This window comes from Xyrauchen texanus, chromosome 14, assembly GCF_025860055.1.
Source record: "Xyrauchen texanus isolate HMW12.3.18 chromosome 14, RBS_HiC_50CHRs, whole genome shotgun sequence".
NCBI classification, from domain to species: Eukaryota; Metazoa; Chordata; class Actinopteri; order Cypriniformes; family Catostomidae; genus Xyrauchen; species Xyrauchen texanus.
The window spans coordinates 34999260-35020013 of NC_068289.1; the positions used below are offsets into that span (position 1 = coordinate 34999260).

Sequence of the window (20754 nt, forward strand, 5' to 3'; positions counted from 1 at the left end):
AGTGTTCCTAATAAAGTGCTCCATGAGTGTATATACACATAGACAGTAAGGAGCCTTATTTGATCAAAAGCCAACAGCTGTGCTCATTAAAGGTACAGTTCCAAAATATACACAAATTTACAAATTCTGTCATTTACTCACCCTTCTGTTCCATACCCATCTGACTTTATCTGGTGTGGAACACAAAAGCAAAATGTCCAAGCTGTGCTTTTCCATACAATTAAAGCAAATAGTGTAGTAACTGGAGCTGGTAAGCTCCAAAAAGATTACACAATAGCTACCGATATGAGTGGGACTAGTTATTTACTGAAAATCTTGAAAGTTAGGAAAATTAACAGCTAAACACAGACAGGACTTTGACATATAGAGTGATGTACAGATACAGTTCTGCTCATAGAAATCTACTTGAATTGCTACTAAGAGCCTCAAGATTTGATGCCACTAATCTGGCAAATTTTAGCAAATCCATTTATTGATTCAACCTCAAAAGACTAACTTTTCAGAGCTAATGACACAAAGTTAAAAACCTCACAGGTTTGAATCCAATGTTCATGTTTCCTTTCCCCTCAAATTCTCTTCCTTAAAGGCATTAAAAGCTAAACGCTTAAACATTTTAAAGTCTTTTGCAACCTTATTGACTTAAAAACAACAAATTACAGTTAGCTCCTCCACAAAATGTTTTGTTCATGACAGCTTTGATCTTTAAGAAGAAAGGTGATGACGAACATGCTGTGGAGAAACCGCTATGTCTCCATCATGATAAAGGTGCTGAGATGTGTCTGATGCATGAGTGGAAACGGTGTGGTTTTTTTTTTTGGTCTTCTGCTGTCACATTTGAGCTATGACTTGAGATTAAATTTCTCTTTCTTTTTTGCCCTCAGGTTTGCTGACTCAATTCGAGGAATGCTGAAGCTGATTTTAGTGCTGATGTTTGCCGGAGCATCCCTGGCGGCCACCTGGTTCACCCTCACCTGCCTGACCAGGCTCACTCACCTCCCCTCCACTAAAGGTACACTGGGGTGAAAAGGTCATTGGGTCTCATTAACTAATAATTGCATACCAGTTGTGTACTTCTGTGCACAGAAAAGGTTCTAATGTGTAATTTCTGCTCAGGATCTTGATGAATCTGGGTTATTCTAAATTAGAAAAAAAACATGGTTTTTGAAACTATAGGTTATCTGCAAAAACCTAATCCATTAGTTGTCGATTAGTTTTTATTTGTTTTGATCTGTTTCTCTGTGGCTGGTGCTGTATATTCAGAATGGCTTAGTTCTATATAACAGCGGCCTCTATAATTAAATTAAAACAATCACTGACACCCTGTTGGGCTCATTGAAAATGTATCCATATATTTATCTTCATTTCAATGCATATTTTCTCATTTTTGATTATATGATCAAGTGTTCTAAATGAAAGGAGAGGGTATGCAAAGAAAAATGCAACTGTATGGACATGCACCCTGTGAATATAGTCTATAAAAAGCCTAATTTGATTCAATTTCATTGTAGAAAAGAGCATTGTAACAGGGCCAAGCGTCTGTAATTTCAAAATATGAGTTCCTGTTGTCTTTCATGATTTTCTATGGTTTAAAAGTCCCACATTATGCAACAAATCTTCATTATAACTGGGATTTTGGTTGAACGAGCAACTCCATCTGTTTTTTGTTTTTTTTCCCCCTTCATTTTGGTCTTTTGTAGCCTCTATGTCTGTGCTTGTCACAGTAAGAAAATAATAAAAAAAAATGTAACATTCTATAAATAAATTTTTAAAACTATCAACCGATTAATCGGTTATTGCCCTTTCCCACCACCTTAGTTGGTGTCTGTTTTGGCAAAATCACCATCGGTCAACCTTTAGAATCTGCAGTTGGTCAATGTGCATAAAATGCCCAAACAATCTCCATCTAAGGACAATAGGACTCATTCACCAATAATTGCAGACAAGTTGTGTACTTCTTTGTAAAGAAAAGGTTCTTACACAGAATTTCCATCACCTTCAAAACAGGTGCATATTTGCCTAAATTTATTCTTACCCTCATTTTAATGTTGTTGAACCTGGAATTTGTATGTGTGGTTTCAGTTGGTCCTAGTCTAAATTTTATCCTAAATTTTGAGAACAAAATTATAAATTTGTGTACTTATTGATCAATCATTGTCATTCTGAAAATGTTCATAAACTGGTTTTATGCACAAATATGCGAATATGCATGGTTAGCGAATAAGACCCAATGTGTGGCGTCTGGTAGCCACGAACGGCAGCATAGGCAAGCTGCAACTGTATCAGTGAAAAGGAGCCAAAGAAACTCATTAAGTCCAGATCAGTGAAGGAAAAATGGGAGTGTAGCTCTAGAGAAGCCGGCCTGAAACAAACATATGCCCCATAGATCAGCCAGCTCAAATATTTCCATCAATAATCTTTTTATGGTTGGAACCTGACTTTTTTTTATCTGCTGCCTTCCTGAAATTCTGGCAGACAGAGCTCACAGACTCAGGGGCCGGCTATCCATCTGGCATGATTTTTATACCATGCACTTGTCACATTGCCATCCATGGCTTCCCACAACCTTTCTATTCGTGATTTATATAACTTCCTAATGAACACAAGACTATGTTGTGGCAACATCCTTTCATCAGATCTTGTTTTAGCTGGTTGTGAATCTAACTAGAATGGTTATGCATAGAATAATTGGCAACGAACCTCTGTCTCCTGTTGTGACTGCATCACCACCTTGGGTGTGCATAACATTTTTAACAATTCAGTGCCATTGCTAATTATTCCATTACACCTACACCATGGTTACCATTTGTATGTGTATTTATCTCAAGGAATTTTTCAGGGTTTCCCTAAAATTGTCTTTTGTGTTGAACTACTATTTGTATTTATTTTTTTGTCACAGATTAAAGGTGATTTAATTTATCAGTGTTAAAATAAGAGCTGTCAGAATTAACACATGCGATTAATTACAAAATATTAATTTATTTTTTCTTAACACATTTACCGTTAATCGAGCATAAACCAGCAAAAACACTTGTTGGAAGGCTTTCCAGCATTACCTTTGTAATGTGTCCGCCCAGATTCACTGACACACACTTCACAACACACACAACAGCGCTTTCATGTTCCAAATGATGGAGAAAACAACAAATTTAATGTACAAAACAAGCCCAGATGGGATTTGTGATAGTGGTCAAGCATTTTTCATCCTATGTAAGGCACATTTTAATTGCCACAGAAGCACATAAATTCTTAACTATCACCAAAACGCAGAATAAGAAGTTTTTGTCTGCAAGCGGTTTTCATACAGAGTTCAAAGTGGCACTTGACTTATCGAATCCTGAATGCTGCTTCACGATTGCTGTAACAAAGCAGATAGCCACAGTCTACCAGCAAATTTATATTGTGGAAGATGAGTTTAAGATTTAATGCCCATTGCAATAAAAATGCAATCTATGTGGGGACTGGTTCTTTCAATTAGTCAAACTCCCAATTAGACTTTGGGTAACGTTTAATGTTATTTAAATTGGAGCTATTTTAGTGCATATCTATCTTTATACCATGGAAGGCTTTGTTTGGAATTTTTTTTATAAATCATTATATTAGGGGGCCTGGGTAGCTCTGTGAGTAAAGACGCTGACTACCACACCTGGACTCGCAAGTTCGAATCCATTGCGTGCCGAGTGACTCCATTCAGGCTTCCTAATCAACCAATTGGCCCGGTTGCTAGTGTGGGTAGAGTCATGTTGGGTTAACCACCTCATGGTCGCTATAATGTGGTTCTCGTTCTATATGTCCATGTCTCCACGGTAACACGCTCAACAAGCCACATGATAAGATGTGCAGATTGACGGCCTCGGACGCAGAGGCAACTGAGATTCATCCTCCGCCACCCGGATTGAGGCGAGACACTATGCCACCACAAGGACCTAGAGCGCATTGGGAATTTGGCATGCCAAATTTATCAGAAATGGGGGGGAAAAAAAATCCCAAACAAAAACATTTAAAGCATTATATTGTTACATATTGTTTTGTTTTCTTTCCTAAGATGAAAAGATGCATCTTAGGAAAAGTGGTGTGTGTATATATAGTTTCAAATTTCAGCGCTTTCAAAATCTGCGATTAACTACAAAAAAGTGATTTAATAGCGATTTCCAAAATTTTAGTCGACTGACAGCACTAGTTAATATTGTTTCTCCTATCCCAGCTTAATCTGGATTGACATTTTTTAAAAAGCCATTCGTAGGTTGATTTCGGCAAAAAGTGTAAATGGAGAGTCTCTGTGGCACATTTCTACTTGCATAGCTCTTGTTTATTTGAGAAACATCGATCAACCAATGGCATGAGTTGAGGAGATGCGTTCAATTTAATTTAAGTACAATGAAAACAATTGAAGATGGGAAGTGTTTTGGAAACAACTTTGAAAACAGTCATTCATTTTGTTTGGTGGTACTAGTAGCACAGAAATCACACCCTCCACCTTAAGAGTTTCTAAGAAATTGCCATTATTAGTTTAAAAGAATTTGAAAAGAGCATGACAAAGTAATGAACATACTTGGAGAAAGTGTGAACCAATCAGATTCAATAATTCAACAATGTTGTGTTTAAGCTACCAATTACGTATTATAACATAAAGATAACATAAGAATATGGTATTCTTGAAATGTATTTGAAATGTATTTTTTCTTTCTTTCTGCTCCTTTAGCCACTCTCTACACCTCCTGTATCCTAGTGGGTATCTTCATCAACAGTAGCGTGCCCATCTTCTTTGAACTTTTTATTGAGACAGTTTATCCTGTGCCCGAGGGCATCACCTGTGGAGTTGTCACCTTCCTCAGCAACCTCTTCACTGGACTTTTACTGTTTTGCCTCACCTTTTACTTCACAGGTACCTTTAATATTTAAACTCTTTAAAGGATGTATTTAATGCAAACATTAACACAGTAGGTAACACTTTATTTTGATGGTCCCAAGTAGATATTTAACTGACTATTGATAGTCTACTGACTATTTGTTGAAACACTGTTTACTATCTATAACAAGACAGTTGATAAGTCACTTATAGTCAGATAAATATCTACTTGAGACCATCAGAATAAAGTGTTACCACACATTAAATAAATCCAAAATATATTTTCCAAAACCAAGATGATGTGTGACAAATAGAAGATCGAAGTATCATACACTTAATCTCTTGGCTCTTTACAAAGAATACATATTTCAAAGCTGCAGGTGTTTATTGTTGCAGGAAAGTGAGTAGACCACATATTTTAACATTGTTATTTGTGGTTTATTTTTTTATTAAAACCAGCAGCCCTTGCACGTGTCAACATATCCTACTTTGCGGTGTCTGAAACAATGTCCCATGCTCAAACCCTAGTGTAACTGTCTCTTTAGAAGGAGACATAATTAAGAAACCTACCTTTTGCAACAGCCTTTACGATATCTAACAATGCTGCCTTTGTATTCTGTTTTGGAACAGAGCAAATTTTTCATTTTGTCCCAGACTGCCTAGTGACTTCTCTATCACCCTGTGTAATTTAGAGGAGATGTGTTTCATTCAGCTTTCCAAATCAACATGGAGAGATTAAAACTACACATTTAGACACTGACGCAGCTCAATCATGCACAGCCAACTGTGTTATCGTCATTGTCCTTTTCCTGAATGGTGATAAACCTTCAGTGTATGGCCATTCAAACAAAGAATGATGAAGACATATGTGCTGGGAGATTGACTGTCCTCCCCTCTCATCTTGTGTAAATAGAAACTTCCAGCTGAATATTCATGAAACACTTACTGATTGGTTCCTTGAGCTTGGCAGGTGGATTGGCAGGTAGTCCATGATAGCTTTATTTTAGCTTGAACAGTGGACAGCCAATTGTCAGGTTAACACAGGGGGCTGTATGTATTTTGTCCAGTAATAAAACAACCTGTCATGAAGCAGTGTCATATGCCGTGCCTACACATTGGCAGCGTCCCACTAGTGATTAGAAACTCAAATTCAGCAACTCACCCACACACTAGAATAGTGGTGTAAGTTTGGCTCAGGCAAGCACCACTCACATTTTCTTTAGAAAATGTAAACCAGTATCTATTAATATTGCATTTATTCTATACATTATAAATTGTATAGCTGTCAACCTCAGACTGGCCACCACCAAATCAAGATTCCAACTGTGATACAGTCATATCCACATTCTGTCATTGGCCTTGACCAGCCAGATGACAGGTCTCTGTTTTTATGAGCAGGCAGGTTGCTGGATGCCATCCAGCTGTCAAGAAAGGCTGTGCAACTCCTCCATCTTCCTGATGATTCCCTGGAGAAGATTAAACTGAGATGAGTGAGCTTAGCTGGGCTCATCCTTTCAAATCTGATTGGGTTAACGTCCCAAATGAAGCCGTGAGATTCTTTCTGACTTTGTGTGGCTGTGAGAGCGCCATTGGACCTCCGACACCGCGCCATCGCTGAAAAGAAAATCGAAAGAGCGAGGTCTCTATATATTGAAGGTGTTTGCGTTGGCTATTGAGTTTGGAAAACTTTTGTTTCTGTTTAAGGCAACTGGTGTGTAGGCGCTGAGAAGATGATGAATTTCTGTTTGTTTCATCAGAACCATTCTGCAACATCTCATTATGTCTCCATTTGACAGAAGTTCTCTGCGAGCCAGACTGCTCAAAATCCTCTTCTTAAACATGCATGAAAATATTTTTTTCCACTTAGTTTTTTGGCAAAATTGTTTTTGATTGTTTCTCAAATTATGAACACTTATATGCAGGGATGCATGAACAATCAAAAAAGTGGACGGGCACATAAACCTTATCAGCCCAACTCACAAATACTAATTAGGTGATGCCAGAGAATTCGCAATGGGCAAATACATCCATCTCGCACATATTTACACAAAGAACAACAACTAAAAACTGAATAGACCTAACGTGTCCTGTCTGAGTGGCCCCTTATTATAATTAATGCTTGCATGTTCATTCACTCTGCAGATGATGCAACTGGTTGGAAGGCTTCTGCTTGGACTTAAAGTCATAATTTTATGTGGACCGCTACAATTTTATTTTATTTCCGTAAGCTGCCTATTATCAGACTCTTGCGCTCATGAAATAAAATAATCGTAGGGGATAAATACACATGCAAAAAAACACTGGTATTGTTAACTTAAACATTTTCTTCAGTCATATCAGCTGTTCATGAAGACTAATAAGGTTTTGTTCACACTGCGATTTGTGTTTTAAATGTGATTTAGGACTGACTGTTCATTATTTTGCAAGTAAAAAAATCAAGTTGCATTCTGAATGACAAAAAAAAACAAAACTTGAAATCCGACCGTTCAGACTGACGTTTTAGCGTTTTACAATTATTACATGCATGCTACCCAGCCTGCTTGAACTTACACCCAGCTAGCAAGTAAATTATCCACTAATGTAATGATACTGGCTTAGCTAAACCGTCTGAATCACATATCAGACAGATGTGATTGGAGTGGGGGTGGTGTAGTGGCACATAATTGGTAAACTGGTAATCAGAAGGTTGGTGGTTCGATCCCCACAGCCACCACCATTGTGTCCTTGAGCAAGGCACTTAACTCCAGGTTGCTCCAGGGGATTGTCCCTGTAATAAGTGCACTGTAAGTCGCTTTGGATTAAAGCGTCTGCCAAATGCATAAATGTAAATGTAAATGAAGATAGTTTCACTTTGCTTCATTTTTGTTTTCTACAGTGTTTAAGTGAAAGTATCTGTTGTGGGGTCTCTGCTACTATTGTTGAATTAAACGCGCATGCAAGTACGTACAGTAAATCAGGCTTTATGTGGTGCCTCATATCTATAACGGGGAGAGGGACAACGTGTGGAGAGCAGAAATATTTCTCTTGAGTGCTAAATGCACTATTCCCGCTCGGCGTGCGAATGCTTGCATGCTTACACAATCACTTAAGCGGAGTTCACACTGCCAATTATTTTGTCGCTGCATGTCGCCAGTGGCTGGCAGTTTGGTCGCTAGTGGTGTGTATTGTGAGTCTAAACAGCACTGTTTCTTTACAATTAATATTATTATTAAAATTATGATCACGTGAGCTCTACCATCTTCTCTCGTATTGACTGTTGCTCCCGAAAGTCGCTCTTCATTTGCATAAATGTAAACACATCTCCACATCCGGTCGCCAACGGTTGCCGTCGTTCGTGTTGAGTCGCGAGCTCTCATTGAAAATGAATGGGATGAGGTTGTTTTTGTCACTCCATGTCACTGGCAGTGTGAACCCAGCTTTACCCAGGTGTCAGATAACTAGCACAAAGATTTAGATCTTGGTCTGGATTGAATTGTCCTTCGTTCCGGTGTTCACCTATTGAGTACCCCTGGTGTAAAATCCTAACCTGACTACCCAAGATTATTTTAACCCAGTGTTGAAAAAAATTCAGTTATATCCCATATGATTTTGAAATATAAAACCAGTGATGCCAGGCCAAAGCAGGTAGTCAAATCAAACTTGTAAGTCTGATTTAACTCTAGGAGCGAACCAAGCCTACAAACTGTCAGCCACCTTCAAAACTGCTAGGGGCCAGACTGGAGACACATTAAACCAGGTTGAAATATGCCATCAGTCTGCCTGCTGAATGGGCAGCGATTAAGAATAATTACAGCAATAAGAGGAACATCTCAAACGTCTTAGCCCAGTTGACTGGAAGTGAGGAGCCCTGTGGGTGAGTGAGAGAAGCATTGCGCTGCCCGGTCACGACATGAGACGTCTCCTCACATCCCTCCACCCTTTTCCTTGCTTTTGTCCTGCTGTTCCATGTTTGAGAGATTGCGTGTGTCACCATGAGTGGCCTGTTTAGGCTGTCATTCGGCTGTGGCCTTTTCAGCACATTACAGCCCCTGAGACGATGGAAGAAAAGAGACAGGCTAAATTGCACCCTTAATAACAACATCTCTGCATTCTGCCATGAGGTATTTATAGGAAGGAAATGCAACATAACAGTCTGACTGCTACATAAACTGACAGACAGAATATAATTGCTGTATTCCCATTATATGGTAGAGAGAGAGAGCGAGCAAGCAAGAAGAAATTGAATCTTGGTCTTGTGTTTTCGATAGCTACGTGGTATCACGGAGAGGTTGGACACTGTGTGTCCAAAGTTCCCCATTCTTTCAGCACTGTAGGGGTGAGTGTTGACGACTCGAGGGCTATGGTCAAATGGCAGCAGTAGACAGATGTCAGTCCAGTTTTGGAGTGCTGAATATGGTTGCATTCACACACAGTTTGGCTATTGATGAGAATTACAACCGAAGTGACTTCCTTAAAGTTGGAGTTTTGTGGCTTTTAGTCCATGTCTATTAACTTTGAAGCCGTCAAGCATACTCTTTAAAAGTTGACAAATAACCTTAAATATATAGATATTTAAAATGTAGTCTTCCTCTTCTGGGAAATCAGACAAAAACTAAATTATTGTCCAATCAAAAGCTCTCTATAATGAAAATTGAGCTGTTTCCATCCATTTTGTTGTCCGATTGTGACCTAACCTCTGCATTCGAATGATTCAAAGGCACTGTCAGTTAATTATGATTTGATGGATAATTGCTTCTAAATTGGACTTCTTACAATTGACACTGCATTATTAAATAAGACTTCCATAATACTACAGTCTTCATATGTACTTCAGTCAATGTAATTACAGACGCTCTTTTGTGGAGGCTTGACTTTGGTTATTTGTTCATTCAGACATATTCTCAAGCCACTCCTCTGTCTGCATGGTTTTTTGAGACCATTTCAAACACTCAAACACATGCATTTTAAAAGTTAGAGGTCAGTCAGATTAAAACATTAATATGACATTGTGGCAGGGCGGAGGAGAGGGGGAGAGAGGGACACATGACGGACATGTCCTTTTACTATCTCTCTCTCCCGCAAAATCCTCCGCAGTCGACCTTTATCCCTCTCGGAGGCTTGATAAGCCTGATAAGGGACCGGGTGTGTATGATCATGATCCGGCCCCACCCTCTGCCCTGCCACAGACATGTAAACTGGTGTGGGCATTTTTAGTAATTTTGTAGTCGAATACTCTAACACATAAAAAAAATATTTTCATTCAGTTATTATTTAATTGAATTATAATTTTTTTATTTATTCTGGGGGCCACCACCGTTACAGCACTCCCACATAGAAACATACATTACAATACAATCACTTTTTAAAATTTTATTTTATAGTGAACTATTCACATCCACAGCGCAAACCAATGCATTGAGTTGTAAAGGCAAGATTTAGGTGAGAGAAGCTGCTCACGGAAGGCAAAGGCACATCAAATTTAAATTTAAGAGTATTGTTTTTACTAGTCAACTATTTGAAGCTGCACGAGTACTCAATTAATCGATTACTCATGCACATTCTTAAAGTAAACACTTTAGTCTGACTGAAATCAGTCTGATTTTTGCAAAGTCATAATCAGACCTAGATAATAAGTTTGTAGCTTGGCTTCGTCCAGCATGTAGACACCTTAATCAGACCACGATTGGCCCCGTTATTGTGCACATACTGCAAAAGACAGAAGTTAGGCACAGTGTGTATTAAAAACTTCCTCCGCTAACATCCTTCCTTCAAACATTCTGTTCTGCATTGTCATGTATGTCCATATTTTTCCTTAACATGGAAGAGTTCCACAATTTATATTGGAAGCTTGTTTTCACCTTCCTGTCTCCAGGGTTTTCACTTGCATTGGCGTATTTTCTTAGCAGATACTATGATGTTTAGGGTATTAAATTTGTCAAAATTGTCAAAAAAGCATGTGACTCCAAAACTTCTGAGAGTCATGATAACCGTTTTTTTGACAGTTTTACAATGTATGGAGCAGGTCGATGACCTGAAGGTATGTTCTGAGGTTAGTCAAGTTATTATTAATAGTTGTTATTATTAACGAATTTGTGACAGCCAAAAACTGCTCAAAATGAGCTGTAACTCATTTTTAATCCAACTAACACATAAAACGTCTGTTCATTTTTAATCCAACTAACACATAAAACGTCTGTTGTTCTCCTTCTAAAAAGCTTGTATTGGTAGTTTTTACATTGCTTATGGAAACCGCAACCAGAAAGCAAGCCAGCAGCAATTAGCATCATCATGGCGGCACTCGGTGGGTACTTGGACAGACAGACAAATCCCGCAGTAGCAGCTTGATTATAACTGCACGTGTAGACATAGTGGTTGTGAGAATATAGCCTAGGACTTTGGGAGCGTCTGACTGGATTACCTGAACATGAGCAGGGCCAAGCTGCTCCCTTCATTAACAGTCACCCCAGATGTCCCGCCTGGCGACGTTACCTCTCTCTATTTTAAATTGATGAGGCTGGGGCAGGCGTGCGGCACAGATATAATGACCTGATAAACAACTCCATTAGCCTGCTGCTTTACCACACCACTGCTGAAGGGCTAGTAATGTCTGATTAACGAAGGGGCTTTTGGATGGTATCCTTGCTTCCCCTTTCTTCATTCGACCAACCCACCATCTTCTGGCCTACCTGCTTGTGTTAGCTGTGCTGCATGGCTAAATCATGTAATTTAGCCCAAATGGGCACAGCAGCTTACCCAGCATGCATTTCACCTTCTGCCATCGATTGCAGCTCTCACTTTAGGGGCAATTGATCAACCTGTTATCTGGATACGGGACGCCTCGAAATTGAAATCCACTTCTCTATTAAATTAAGTTGCACACTTTCCTATGTCTCCTAGGGTCTGTGGTGTTTGACCTTGTTTGTTATTTTCAACCTGGTGCTCTATCAGGACCATAGCAGCTGCTGGTATGACGCTTTTATGCATTGCATCGCTAATGTCTATGACAAGCTCTAAATAATTTTGCACATGATAAGTACTCTTTTAAAAGTACTCATTATTACTATCAGTGGATGTTGCTTGTCAGATCTGCTTTGATATGGTAATCACAGGCAACCATCACTATACCTAAAACCATCAGATTCATTCAACCAGATGGGCAATGCCGAAGCACAACTGACTTAAAAAAACAAAACAAAACATTAATCCACAAGTAACTTGCAATTTTATGTTTCAACCAAAGTTACTGATGAAGTTTCCCATAAATAACATTCTGTCAGTTTTGATAAGAGGATTTTGGAAGTCACCATCTTTGATACCCCTAGAACATGATAAAGCCATTTGATAAAGTCAGGCATTCAGGCTTCTAGCACAATTTGTATTATAACCTAAAAGCAAAATGCATCTCTAACCTGTCAACCCTGCTATTTATTTGTTTTTCAGAGCTGTCCTGGTTGAATTGGTGTCTGACAGGTTCCTGCATCTTCAGTCTCCTCCTCCTCCTTTTCTTCAGGGAATCGTACGACCGACTCTATTTGGATGTCTTTGTGTCTGTCTAAGCACACGAGTGAGCTGCTTTTAACAGACAAAGACTGATATTTTTGCTAACACTATTGCAAAAAGAGTAAAGAAAAGGCGCACAAAATGTTGCTCACTTTTATGGATTGTTCTTTTTTTACTTTTCATTTTTTTCTACCAGCATTGGGGACATTGTGAACAGTGTGTTGTTACAACATTACTTACATTGGGAACTGAGACCTGACTAGGGAAGATATACATGTAGATATTTACCTTTTGTACTAATATATATATATATATATATATATTAGTCTTTTTAAAGTTTTTAAAAAATAAATAATTTATCAGTGGTAATTATGTTAACATACTGTCATATTGGGAGGGTCTCTTTTTGCTCACATGGTGAGTAATGCTGGTAAAAGTGGAAATACTGTAGGATTTAGCAGTGCCCTGTAACAATGGCTCCTCTAGTACTCTCACGACATCTAATGGAAGCATAATGGAAAATTATAGACCAGCTCAATTAGTTGTCTGCCAAGAGCAATGGTGGCCTTTGGATACTCTTTGTACTGTAGTGTCGCTTGTGAATAGCCTGTTGGATCTGAGCTTTAATTGACCTGTGATAGGCCTGTCCATAAGCGGCATACGCTTGGGTCCTCCAATCCTTTATCAACCCATATTATACAAAGGTTAATAAACCCCTTTGTGCTCTTCACCCTTTGGGATTTAGCTAATAGACTAGCAAGGATAAAATTGTATAGATTGCTGTGATTGGATAAGCCCTTATGGTTCGTCAGATTGCATGGCATGTTACCTCACGGTTTCTTTGAGGTCATAGATTAGGTGAAGAGAGATCTGTCATATTCACCAATGTTAAGGTAGCTGTTTGTGTTTTTCCCATTCTTATGTGAATTTATGGTTCGGTTTATACTGTAGCTGTAGCATGCACAAAGTGGGTGTCTATTGCACAAGTGTTTTAGTGGTTTCACCTTTTACAGATGTAAACACTGAAGAAATAAAGCATCTTAAACTGACCTGGGATTCCTGGCTTAGAGAAAGGTTTGGGTGCTAGACCAGCAAGCAAGTGGAGGCTGAAACACCTTAAACCAGCCTAAGATGGTTTGTTATCAGGTTGGAATACTACTAAGATCAGCAAACCATTTAAGGCTGGTTTAAGCAATTTTTTCTTGCAGGGAAAATTGAATTTTATGCATTCTGTCATGCAAGGGAATTTAAATGTAATTTATTGACTTCTATATCTTACATTTAGCACATTTTAGAGATTAATACACTAATATTGACAATAAGGGACTGTTAACAGTTTTAATGTGTGAATACTATTACAGAAGAGCGTTTTGAACATGGCATTATGAAATGCTGGAACAGTAAAACAATATTCACCAGCAATAATTGCCATGTAAGGTAGCCGTTTGCGATATGTGACAGCCTCATGCAACAAAAAGTGCATTACTTCCTCTCGAATTTAACATTCAGCCTGACCCATGAACCCAGTTGAAATTATTATAAGGAGAGAATATAACTAGTTTCCTTATGTTGGTGGACTTCTGTCTTCTGCCTCTCCTGCAATCACCATGAGCCCCTAAAGAAATGGACCTCATCTGAATCTGGGCTATTTCACCATTTAATCTGCATGCAACTCTGCCAGGGAAGATGAAATGTGTAATTTGTGGCTTGAGACAAATAGATATCTGATGTTGGATTTGGTGTGGATCATCTAGAATCAGAGCAGAAGTGATTCATAGTTCTCCGTGATGGAAAGGAAATGCATTTTATGGATACACTGAATCATTTAAACCCACGAATTTCAACAGCTTTGTATTAGACTTTGGAAACCTGGTTCTGTTCTGCTCTGGGAAAAGCCTGCATGTGAATAACTTTTTTTTTGTCCTTGTACAAAATTCTCCTCTTTTATATGTCATTGACATTGCCTTAATTAACAGTGACATTTGTTCTGTCCTCCTCTCCACTGTGATGTGTAAAGTGCGGCAGTCAGTGCTTGTTCTCTGTTCTGTCATTACAATGTTAATAGTAACTGACACTGGGGTCAAAGTGTATGTGGCCCCGTCCATGTACAAATTCATGGCAACGATTTTTAGCACCTTAATAAAAACCTGTTTTTAAGAATGTCTTTATTGTCCTGTCTTTCATCAAGATGCTGCTCGGCTTGGAGTGTCACGGGCTGATAATAAAATTGCCATGAGCAAAGAAACATTTTATGCTGTACACACAGAGAATGTTTGCCCAACTTCCAAAGAAACTGAATGTGTTTACTTACAAAACGTTAGTAATGGGTTAGTTGTAAATGGACTAATTATGAAAATCAGACAGCACAAGAAAGTCATATTTATATGAGATTTTGAAAAAGAAAAATCATAAAAATTACAATTAAAGGGAGAGTTCACCCACAATTAAAATGTTCTCATTTATTCTCCCTCATGCCATCCCAGATGTGTATGACTTTCTATCTCTTGCTGAACATGTGAAGATTTTTAGAAAAATATTTCAGCTTTGTTGGTACATTCAAGGCAAGAAAATGAAAATGCAAAATTTTGAAGCTTTAAAAAGCACATAAAAGCAGCATAAAGGTAATAAATACAACTCCAGTTGTAAGTCTGTATTCAGAATCTGAATGGTACGGTGGCCGACAGAGTTCAACGTGCTGCAACCTAAAGAAGACGCATGCAAATAGAAAAAAACGCATGCAAATAAAAAACACCCGCAAATTAAGAAAACATCTTCATCAGTTTCACGACACAAGTGTGCTCCAAATACTCACAACACAACAAAATACAGAAACGCGCTGCAAAACAAATCGGTTACCTAACGTAACCTCGGTTCTCTCTAGATGAGGGAACGAGTATTGCGTAAACTATCTTACGCTACGGGAAAGATTAATCTTTTCTGAGATATTGAAGCCAAAAAATTATCCTTAATTTTGTATCATTTGTCAACGCAGTGCAGCAACTGCAGACCTTGAGCGGGCTAGCTAGCGAGCTCATTGGTTGCTCTGCGGCAACTGCTGCAGCCTATAGACGAACTTGGGTGAACTCACGTCCAATGAGAGGCGTCCGCGCGCTTACTGCATCAAAGCCCGCCAAAATGGGCGTGGCTAGAGTGCATATAAGTGTAGTTCGTAGGCTGGAACCCTGGTTTTCATTGAATGAAGCGAAAGTAGCTCGTGGCGCGAGCACGGCCGGCTACGCAATACTCGTTCCCTCATCTAGAGAGAACCGAGGTTACATTAGGTAACCGATTCATTCTCTTACGAGAGGTTCTCTCGTATTGCGTAAGCTAGCTTATGCTACGGGAACCCATTGTCAACGCCGTGCGTGCCAAGCATCCACTGCATGAGCCCCGGGGGTGGGGGGAACCGGGGGAGCCCTTGTGAGTGGGGAAATAATATTTGGCCGGCAAGAGTGTGGGCCAGTGTGTGTGTAATACATAAGCACATAGTGGGAAGGGAAGGACAGAGCGGCGGTGCCGGTCTGTGTGGAATGAGTCCCATCAGTGCAGCTCACCAGGGGAGCTGTAGCGTATTAAACCGCTAGTAGTTTTGCCTGCAGGGCAGGCACTTCCAGATTGTAAAATCTGACAAAGATGGAGGGGGAAGCCCAGCCCGCTGCCACACATATGTCGTGAATGGAAATCCTGCTGGACCATGCCCACGATGAGGCCATGCCTCTAGTGGAGTGAGCCCTAATGCCCAACGGGCATGGCAGGTCTTTTGACGCGTATGCGGCAGCAATAGCGTCCACTATCCATCTAGACAGTGTCTGTTTCGAGGTGGCGAGACCTTTGGTGCGCCCTCCGAACGAAACGAAAAGCTGCTCAGAGCGTCTGAAAGAGGCGGAGCGCGCAGTATACAATCTCAGTGCTCTGACTGGGCAAAGGAGATTGGCGTCGCGTTCGCTATCGGTTGCTGGCAGCGCCGATAGGGAAATGACCTGTGCTCTGAAAGGAGTACCGATCACCTTGGGAACATAGCCGTGCCTAGGCTTTAAAATGACCTTGGAGTCACTTGGTCCGAACTCAAGACACGCAGCGCTGATAGACAGCGCGTGAAGGTCTCCCACACGTTTGACTGATGACAGGGCAGTCAGAAAAACGGTTTTGAGTGAAAGGTATTTCAAATCCACGGATTGAAGCGGTTCGAAAGGGGGGGCATTCATAGTTTCGAGAACTATAGAAAGATCCCAGATAGGAACCGATGGGGGGCGCGGGGGGGTTTATCCTTCTAGCTCCCTTGAGGAAGCGGATGACCAGCTCGTTTTTCCCCAGTGACTGGCCGTGCAGGGGTTCGGCGAACGCCGCGACGGCTGCCACATACACTTTGAGCGTGGATGGGGATCTGCCCTTATCCAGCAGCTCTTGTAAAAACACGAGCAGCGACGACACCCCACATGTCCGTGGGTCCAGGTCTCTGTCGGTGCACCATTTTGAAAACACAGACCATTTTGACGCATAGAGTCTTCTCGTGGAAGGGGCTCTAGCGTGTATGATGGTGTTTATTACCCCTTCTGGCAGAGCGACGGGTAGTCGTTGATCACCCACGCGTGCAGCGCCCAGCACCCAGCGCCCAGCGCTCTGGGTGGGGATGCCAGATCGTGCCGCGAGCTTGAGAGAGGAGATCTGCTCTCACTGGGATGGGCCACGGCGCTGTCATTGACAGCTGCGTAAGCTCCGGGAACCATGTCTGATTCTCCCAACGCAGGGCTATGAGGAGCACTGAGTGACGCGTTTCCCTGATCCTCTGCATTACCTGTGGTAATAGCGAGACGGGAGGGAAGGCGTAAAGCGGGCGGTTGGGCCAGTCCTGGGCCAGCGCGTCCTCGCTTTTCGAGAAAAATATTGGGCAGTGAGAGTTCTCTTCTGGCGCAAAGAGGTCTATCTCTGCTCTGCCGAATATGCGCCATAACTTCTGGACTGTTTGAGCGTGCAGGGACCATTCCCCTGGAGGAATATTGTCTCTGGACAGTCTGTCTGGGCCATCGTTCAGGTGGCCTGGCACGTGCGTCGCCCTCAGCGAGCGCAGGTGGCACTGGGACCAACTCAGTATGCGTTTCGTCAGATGGAAGAGGTTCCTGGATCTGACACCGCCCTGACGGTTTAGGTTGGATACCACAGATCTGTTGTCCGAACGGACCAGGACGTGGTGACCCTGAATGACCGGGAGAAGGCGCACAAGTGCGTACTCGACCGCTATCATTTCCAGACAATTTATGTGAAGGAGCTTTTCCTGAACTGACCATAGGCCAAAAACCGGAGAGCCCTCGCAGACCGCGCCCAAACCCGTGTTGGACGCGTCTGTCGAGATGACTTTTCGGCGAGATACAGCTCCCATCGTCCCTCCCCGCTGATACCATTCGGCCACTGTCCAGGGCTGCAGAGCTGAAATACAGGTCTGAGTCACCTTGATCGGCTGGCGGCCTGTGGCCCAAGCCCGGCGAGACACGCGGGTGTTTAGCCAATGCTGAAGTGGGCGCATGCGCAGTAAACCCAGCTGAAGTACTGCTGAGGCCATGTAACCTAGCACTCTCTGAAATTTTTTCAGAGGCGTGAGGCTGTTCATCTGAAAGGACGCGGCTAGTCGCTGAACACGGAGCGCGCGCTGTGTAGATAAGCGAGCCGTCATTGCCATGGAGTCTAGTTCTATTCCAAGGAAGGAAATTGCCTGACTGGGCTGTAGTGAGCTCTTGGTCCAATTGACTGCAAGACCCAAACTGTTCAGATGGCTGAGGAGAATTGTTCTGTGAGACAGCAGCTCCGTATGTGACTGTGCCATAATCAGCCAGTCGTCCAAATAGTTCAGAATTCGCAAGCCCTGACTCCGCAGGGGTGCGAGCACCGCATCCATGCACTTCGTGAAAGTACGGGGTGCTAAAGACAGGCCGAACGGAAGGACGGTGTATTGATAAACCTGGCCGTCGAGGCGAATCTCAAGAATGGCCTGTGACGGGATTTATCTGAATCTGAAAGTAGGCATCTTTCAGATCGAGAGAGATAAACCAGTCCCCTGGCGCGTATGCATGAGGAGTTTCCTGATTGTAAGCATTTTGAGCGGTCTTTTGCAAGCACCTTGTTCAAACCCTTGAGAGCTAATATTGGTCTGAGGCCGCCGTCTTTCTTGGGAACAAGAAAATAACGGCTGTAAAACCCCGACTCAGCTCAGCGAAGGCGGCACTTTCTCTATGGCCCTTTTGCACAGAAGGTTTGCTATTTCTGAACGAAGCATGCAGGCTGCTTCCGTGTTCACAATAGTTTCGAGCCAGCTCTGAAGCGGGAGGGCGGCGATCGAACTGTAGCAAATAGCCCTGTTTTATTGTGCTTAACACCCATTTGGATATCCCTGGGATAGCTTCCCACGCTTTGAAGCGTAACGCTAGAGGGTGAATGGCCAAATCGCCCTGATTGCTGCACACAGCTGAACAGAATGTGTGAGCGCTTACTGTGCTTATGCATGACTGCTCGCAGACAGCAGGGACAGGCTGTTCTGTGAGTGACTTCCGATTGAGGTGAATGGGGAAAGAGTCACATCTGTTAAGTGATGCGCGAGCATAGTCACGGGCACGGGACTTACATACAGAGAAGTGTTTGCTGGCCGTGTGACACTGCGGGCAGAGAATGGGCGCTGCGACGTATTCGTGAGCTGCGTTTATTGACTCTAACACTCGAGCGGGCTGTGTCCGCTTTATGTGAGTGGGCTCTGATCGGGACACGGGAAGTGTAATGCTTGTGTGTAGAGGTGAACACTGGATTGTGGGCACATTTTCTACACATAAGGCTGGTCGTGTGACAGAGCGGCCAGAGAAGGGCGCCGCACGGATTCGGTGGGCGCGTTTATTGACTCTAACACTCGAGCGGGCTGTGTCCGCTTTATGTGAGTGGGCTCTGATAGGAACACGGGAAGTGTTATGCTTGTGTGTAGGGGTGAACACTGGATTGTGGGCACATTTTCTACACATAAGGCATGTTTGCTTTTTACAAGATTTCTTTGGGTCGCCGTGAAAACGGCGTTTGAGTGCAGGCAAGCGGGCAGTATCACCGGCTTGTTGGCTGCTGAATCCACCACTGTAGTAGCCTGAGAGAGGGGGACTGACAGGGGGCGAAGCTTTGACGGTGGTCCGGCCGCGGCGGGACTGAGCCATCGTTTTTTCAACAAGGCTAGGAGGACTTCGGTTGCTCAGGTTTCAGCGCAACCTTAGACCGAGGCCCGTGGGGGGGCCAACATAGGTGGAAGTCGCTCTGCAGGCCTTAGACGGGAGCACTGGCTTAGACCGCCATCTCGCGGAGGGCGGGCAAGGTGTGCTGCTACCGAATCCTCGACCGGGGGGATGGAGGAGTAGCCCTTCTCGGTGGCGCCGTCCACCGACGCGAGAGGGGTGGAGACGTGGGAACGGATCCTGGCCGAGAAAGGCGCGTTCCACGACTTTGCAAGCTCAGTGTGGAGTTCCGGCAGGAAGGGAGCGGCCCGGGCAGCGGGTGTTGCGCGGCGACGGCTCTGAAGAAAGCAGCCGTCGAGTCTGTTGGGAGCCTGCTCAGGGGGCGGTGACCACTCGAGCCCGAGGCGGTCGACGGCCTGTGTTAGAAGGCGTGTTAGTTCCCCTTCGGGTCCTGCTGGATTCCTGGGCCGAGGAGGAGGCGTGGGAGCCTGACCACTCCTCGCTGTCCGAAGCCATGATGGAACAGCCCTTATCCTCCGCCTCGTCCTCCGAGATGGCCGCAGTGCGGCCGCTGGGCGGCAACTGCGCGTCCCGGGTGGGCGGGGAGGGTGAGAGCGATGCTCGAGGGAGAGGCTCCGGCGAGGCAGTCGCTTCTATTACCGGTTCTGGCAGCCTTTGGGAGCGGCGCTTTTCCTGCGCTGGCGAACGGAAGGCGGCGCGGCGGCTTCGGTTCTGAGCGCTTTGAGTCGAGCCCGCAGGGTCGACATCGGAAGCTCCTCGCAGAGGTCGCATCCGCCTTCAGCGAGGGCGAGCTCTGCATGCCCCAGTCCCAGGCAGAGAGCGCAGATGATGTGGCGGTCTCCGGCGCTGAGAGGGGCGCGGCATGAAGCGCAAGTGGTGCGAGGCATCTTAAAAAAGACGCTTGTTACTCTTTTGTGAAGTTTGTTAAGAACTAGCTTGCTCTAAAAAAGGATACGTCGCTGGATGGCGTAGCTCGCAGGATGGCTGAAGGTGGCGGAGACGGCCGGCTTCTTCGAGCGCTGTCCAAGCTTGCTAGATGTTCAGCGGCTTCCAGTTCAGAGATGCAAAGAGCTTCGCTGAAGAGATGAAAGTCAGGGTTCCAGCCTACGAACTACGCTTATGCACTCTAGCCACGCCCATTTTGGCGGGCTTTGATGCAGTAAGCGCGCGGACGCCTCTCATTGGACGCGAGTTCGCCCAAGTTCGTCTATA

General features: G+C 43.1%; 1 protein-coding gene across 1 annotated transcript in view; it reads left to right on the forward strand.

The window, feature by feature from the left end:
* LOC127654913 (solute carrier family 49 member 4-like) overlaps nucleotides 1-14485 on the forward strand; it is a 50598-nt gene extending 36113 nt beyond the window's left edge. Inside the window, exons 7-9 of the mRNA XM_052142463.1 lie at nucleotides 882-1009; nucleotides 4700-4882; nucleotides 12266-14485. Coding sequence (XP_051998423.1) covers nucleotides 882-1009; nucleotides 4700-4882; nucleotides 12266-12381 — 427 coding nt within the window. The 3' untranslated portion in view covers nucleotides 12382-14485. The remainder of the gene's footprint in view (nucleotides 1-881; nucleotides 1010-4699; nucleotides 4883-12265) is intronic.
* The last annotated feature ends 6269 nt before the right edge of the window (nucleotides 14486-20754 follow it).